At 38.8% G+C, this 6,187-nt stretch overlaps 1 protein-coding gene across 1 annotated transcript in view; it reads right to left on the reverse strand.

The window, feature by feature from the left end:
- Positions 1-1,246: 1,246 nt before the first annotated feature.
- The window catches only part of DENND1B (DENN domain containing 1B), a 167,086-nt gene continuing 162,145 nt past the window's right edge, over positions 1,247-6,187 (reverse strand). Inside the window, exons 20-22 of the mRNA XM_009283216.2 lie at positions 5,244-5,323; positions 3,815-4,028; positions 1,247-2,594 (exon numbers count right to left, since the gene is read on the reverse strand). Of these exons, the coding sequence (XP_009281491.1) occupies positions 2,043-2,594; positions 3,815-4,028; positions 5,244-5,323 (846 nt within the window). The 3' untranslated portion in view covers positions 1,247-2,042. The remainder of the gene's footprint in view (positions 2,595-3,814; positions 4,029-5,243; positions 5,324-6,187) is intronic.

Below are 6,187 nucleotides of genomic sequence, written 5' to 3' on the forward strand. Positions count from 1 at the left end.
ACAGACCTCTGGACATACCACCTCTAACTCTGGAATACTGAGATTCTGCAGCAATGCAGACTGCAGATGCCCTCAGGAATGTTCATGCTCTAATCAGACACAGATATTTCTGTAAGATTTGCACTTTTACAACCTTTTACCTTCATTGCACTGATTGAAAAAAAAGTAATTCCGGAGGCTCATCCTCAATGGCAAGTACTGGCCCTGCCCTTCTCATCCTGGAACAAGCTGGAACTTTTGCACTAACAAAACCAAGGTCTCGCTCTACTGCACCTCTTTGGTAAGGCATCAAACATTGCCTCTGTAATGATATGGATCCATTCCCTTAGGTCAGCTGCCTTGTAATAAAGCAGCCAAAAAACCCCTTTCCATTTGTGTTAGCTAGAAGGAAAATTAATTCATAAATCTCAATATGGCAACTGATATTAAACTTTGCTACAAACTACTATTAAGATATTAAAGCGCAGTCTGATCCGAATACTGACCTCATGAATGTGCTCACTCAGGCCTATACTGAGACTAAGACTAACCATTCATGCCGAAGAGGGAAAGAAAGAAAGAAGGTTTCTGACATGAGTTTGGAAGAGCAGGAGCGCATTCTTCTCAGGCACAGTTAATTTTATACCCATGTGTTACTTCTGCCAACTGCATCACAAATATCCTTCAAAGTTGTCAATTCCAATCTGCTGAAACTTGCTTCATGCCTTTCCTGTCCTGAGCTACTGTGGAGGAGAATGTATATATGGTAAGGTGGAGAGATGGAAAAAGAAAAGGGGAGGAAAATTAAAAAATAAAAAAAAAAAAAGGAAAGAGCTGCTCGATACAGCAGCAAGAATTTTCAGACTTTAAATATCCAAATATTCCTCATAAACGCTGCCAGGAGGACAAATGCTTGTTCTAAATAAAATATACATCAAGTCCATTTATTCTCCTTCATTGAATTTAGAGAGAGATTTTTGGTTGTTCAACTTGGCTAAAATGAGAGTTGGATATATGCAGTCCTAAGCTGAATCTGTAATTTTAGTTTTCTAGTGTTACAAGTAATTTTTAGTCATGACTCTCTAATAATTTAACTAAATATGACTTCTGTGTAACAGTAATTCAATCTACCTTCAAAAAGGTAGCTACTAAAAATGGAAAGAAAATAGTTCAGAAGAGACACAAATGCTATTAAACTGTAGAAAATAAAAAATAACAGAAATCTATCAATTCCACTTACACTTTCCTTTCTGAAAATTTTTAGGTGAAATAGTTTACCTAGGGAAACCGGATAATATGTCTTTAAAGTGTCTTAGTTGTAAACAGAAGTTAATAAACGTCACATTATAATTCAGCACTTCATGTACTTTACAGAACAGAGAAAAGCACGCGCTACCTTTTCCAAGTCTGGAAGACAGGGCCACAGTTTTAGTTTGGAGTAAGTTCCAAGTTATATTCACAAGAAATTCCTTAATCTAAAAAAAGTTTCCTTTCCCCCCCCTTTGCTGAAGCAAATTCTTGCCATGGAAAATCATTATTGCTGTTTTGTAGATTTGCATTCATCTTCTAAGATAGTTAAGCCTCTTCTCAAAAGATTAAGGCAATTATTATTCATTACAAACATTAACATTTGTACATTTCAGGCAAATCAGATTGCTCGGTTCATTTCAGGCTTAATGGAATTAATATAGTACCTTCAAAACCTGGTTACCTGTTAGGTGATACCTTTCCTGCTGCTTAGAGGAAGCAAATGCTAGGAAGCACCGTACACCTGCTGTATTTTTAACACAGAGACTAACTAGTACCTGATTTAAGAGTGCATTCATATATTTAGTTCAGTTTTGTGGACCTAACTACAGCCAACAAATGAACTGGGTAAACACAGAAGTGGATGTCCCAGTGGCAGAAAATGCATACTCAACTGAAGAGAATTATTTTTATAATCAAAGATCTCTTATTCCTTTTTCATCTTTTGGTTATCATGTTATATGGAGTTATATGGAGTCCTGAGTAGTCTCCCTTTAACTTCTGATGGGAGTCAAGTTTCTCTTCTCATAGTTTTCTTATGTTTTATTTCCACTGCTACTGCTGGATAAGCTATCCTTTGAAATATTTAAACCACAGTGAAAAGCAGAACTCAGTTTACATAATGACACCACTTCTTGAAGAAGCCCACCCTCTTCCGGAGTTTCATTTCCTTCCTTCCCATCTTTCTCCCATGGGACCAGAATGGATGGATGTTGAGCAAGACTTGCTGGGAGCTGATCTTCTGAGGTATTGCTTAGTGTTTCGTTCTGCTTTGCATACTTGCAGGAAGAATAGCCTGCTTTGAAACTTTCTAGAGAAGCAAACGGGGCACTTGATCGTACTGGAAATGGGGATGTCATACTAGTGGTGTCCATCTTGTCAGTAATAAAGGTTTTGTCACCACTTTCTTCTTCCAGCCTTGAGAGAGATTCTCTATGGCCACCAGAAGCAGCTTGCTTCCTTGGCGATGGAGGGAGCTGCTTCCCATGGAGGACACTGTCATCCTGACCGAGGTTCCACTCTGCTTGATCATTAGCACTGCTGCAGAGCAGGGTAAGGTTGCTCTCACTAGGTGCATTTGACTTGTTCTGAAAGAAAGAACACGTGTTTATAGTTAACGTCACAAGAAACGTCTCTACACTGGCACTTTTGAAACAAAAATACTGTAATGGATTTTGTGTGTCCCCTTTGGGGTTCAATGTTACAAAACAAGAATCCCAGAAACAAGGTAAGATCAAGTGTTTTTACACTTCCTCGCCAGAACACTGTCTCTTATCCTAAGGATCGCCTTTTGTACAGAGGAAGGATTTCTGTCTCCCCTGTCCGTTCAGTCTTTGCACAAGCAGTTTTGACAGTGAACAAAGACATACTTTGCTGGTTTGTGTCCATAATATGAGAAGGAGCTGGACTAAAAGTAAAACCAGATGGCATTTACTCTTTGCTTCAGTAATTAATTACACCAACTTTCAATATTAAATTTTTTTGGCCAAACAAACAAAAATGGGCATTTTATTAATGTGACCCCTGTGTGACACTCATAATATAAAATTTTACAAGCTTTTTAAACATCTGCATCAAAACTTGCTGTTCCAGTAATGAATCTTCTACTATAGGATCCCTTTCAGCAAAAGAAAATGTTGGACAGCTGATATGAGCAGGAATTCAAAAACACTAACATTTTTTTGGCTAACATCACAGCAGTGACTTGGTGAGGGTTTTAAAGCTGTAGGCAAGCAGTTTGTTTACACTACAGGTCCTGTGCAACTCTACCTAAAAAAGGATCAAGGACCCCTCTTAGAAAGCTCTGGAGTACTATTCTAGCAGTGTTTCACATGCAATTACCTCACGGATCCCATGACTTAATCAAGATGGAAACATCACCACATCACTATGACTAGTTTAAGGATGCAAGGTGAAAATGGAAATAAATACCTTCTAAACCACATAAAAAAAGACTAAAACCAGCTCTGGGAATACCAGATCGAACACCTAAATATAATATTAAACTATTTGATTAAGTAAATTATTTCATTATTCACAGCTCTATATGTGGTTACTGTTAAAAGGGCAAAATACTGTTCCAAGATGACTTGGTAAACTGGACAAAGGTTTAACCAATCTCCTGGCTGGTGAAAAACCATCAGGCAGCGGCCAGCATGGGTATACTGTTACATAGCCCTGGGAATACACACTAGCAATTCTAAGGACTATGCTGCAGCGCCTGAGCTGCATGTTGTTGATTCCACAAGTGCAGGATTCCACTATAAAGGGACTGGAGTTGTTTTTCAAATGAAAGCAGAAGACTAACCGCAGCCTTGTAATCAATGTCATCCATTGACCTAAAGAAATCCAGGCTCTTTGCTCCTGAGAGCTTTCCTTGATCTGAACTGTGTGTGCTCAGCGTGTCCAAAATCTCCCCGAGCAAGTCCATTTCTCCTTGATGCTGAGTTATTCCAGTTTCACCAGAATCATCACTATCATAAAAGTAAGCAGAAGCTTCTTCACTGTCTTCTGATGATAACCTGAAAACAAAAACTTTTCCATCAGCTAGGAACATAAAAGCCATTTTATTACAGCCGCTTCTGAAAGTAAGTAGGAGAATGCGTTCCAAGACTTTTGAAAGGGAACATAAACCCGGAATTTCTTTCTACTAAGAATCTTCCTAAACATGGATGTATGATATCTATGGAGACACAGTTACCATTAGTTGGTTTTCCTGTCTCCTGGCTCTTCCCCAGCCACTGTAATTGTTATTTCAGGTCACCCTTAATATGACTTCCCAAATCTTTCCTCCAAATTTTACAGTTATTCCAAAATTGGTTCCTCTTTTCCCTTGTCTATACCTTATACTTAGGTCAGTGTTGCTACACCTCTCCAGCTGACCTAGCCACATACTTTGTTCTAGTGGCAAGACTCTCATACTGCAACTCTTCTTCGGTCATATGACCAGATTTACTGGAGTACTGCCCATCTGCAAGGAGAACTGGTGCTTTTGTCTCTTATTTTCTCTTTCATTCATGGCAATATCCTTACCTCTGACCCCCATACTACTGCAGTCTTTCCTTACCTCTGTCTATCCAGAATACTACTACAAAGGGTATTTCCATGGCTCACTGTTTTGATGATATCCTTTGAACACTTCAGTAGCTCCCTCTTCCCTACTGCATCATGGCTTAAGCTGCTTGAATTTGCTTTCAGGGTCCTTCATAGTTTATATCTATATGTTCATTATCAAAATCATCTCCTGATTTCAATCAGAGAATGCCCCAATGCAGCTTAAGCCTCAACTTATGATTTTCCTTTAATTCACACATAGGAAGACCTTGATATAAAACTCACAAGGCAATATTTCTCTTTCAGACCCTTCAGAAAACTTTCCGTTATCATGACCACAACCCAAGCCTTAAAGAATAGATTAGCTGAGGTCACTGCCCACCATGTTGACAAATATTATTTCACCGCTTCTTTGTGTATGTAGTCTATCTTTTTATCTTGAGTCTGTGAAGACTGAGGATTATGTCAAGCTCTTCCAGGCACTATAAATAATGAAAAGATGTAATAGGCTGTCCCTCTTTTTGAAAGCAGATTTAATCCTAAACTACTTGACATCATCTACATCAAGAATCAAGCTAGCAGCCTGGACAGAAGAAAAATGTGTCACTTGAACTCAACTTTGCTGAAAAACACTAGCTACCCTTTCTCCCATACATACACACACATCCAAACAGGCTTCTTACTTGCTTGTTCTCTCCATTTCATCATCATCGTCTTCATCCAAGGCAAAATCCTGGTTACTGAGACACTGGTTGAAACGAGTCTGGAGGATAGAAAATTAACATTATAATTTTTGTTTATTTTTTCTATTTCAGCATTACTTATTTGGAGACCAGCTGCCACTTTATTCATTAAGACTTCCTGAGCACCGGATGAGGAAAAACACGTATCGATCAAGTCTTCTAAAGGTTGTTATAAGAGGATGTGAAGTCCTCAAGCACCACCAATTAAAGAGCAAGAGAACCATTTTTCTTCATGGCCTATGGAGGGCCTTATTATTTATGCAAAGCCTGGAGTGCCTTATTATTTATGCAAAGCCTTGATTAGCAGAAGACTGGCTATTGAAGAAAAAGCATCACTCAAGTCTACTACCTACCCTTTCTTGCAAGCGTATCATAGAAAGCACTGTGGTTTACTGCTTTCTGATAGAAACATTTGCAAGTTTTGGTTGATGTAGTTTACTGAGCATGAAGAAAAACGGATTTTTGAAGTAGCAGATACAAAAGAAGTCTGGAGTCTCTTTACATAGCTGTATTTATGTCAGGGTGTTAAACAGAATTGCAGAGTAAGTAGTATGCCAGCTCGAAAACTGTGCACTAAGAATGCCTTTGTGCAGGATAATTTACTGTACATTACAGTTAACTCAAAGTTAGTGTACACTCAGAGCATCCCATGGGGAGCTTGTGTAGAGTAGCTGGTGTGCTGTAAATTCATACACTACCATACTGAGTACTCACTAACCTGTTATATCACATTATTATTTAGCAAACAGAACCAGGCTAAAGATTTCTACGATACTTGAAAAAAAGTCTCTGTCTTCATAGAATCATAGAATGGTTTGGGTTGGAAGGGACCTTAAAGATCACCTAGTTCCAATCCCCCTGCCATGGGCAGGGACACCTTCCAC

The sequence above is a fragment of the Aptenodytes forsteri genome, unplaced genomic scaffold (genome assembly GCF_000699145.1).
Source record: "Aptenodytes forsteri isolate BGI_AS27 unplaced genomic scaffold, ASM69914v1 Scaffold181, whole genome shotgun sequence".
NCBI classification, from domain to species: domain Eukaryota; kingdom Metazoa; phylum Chordata; class Aves; order Sphenisciformes; family Spheniscidae; genus Aptenodytes; species Aptenodytes forsteri.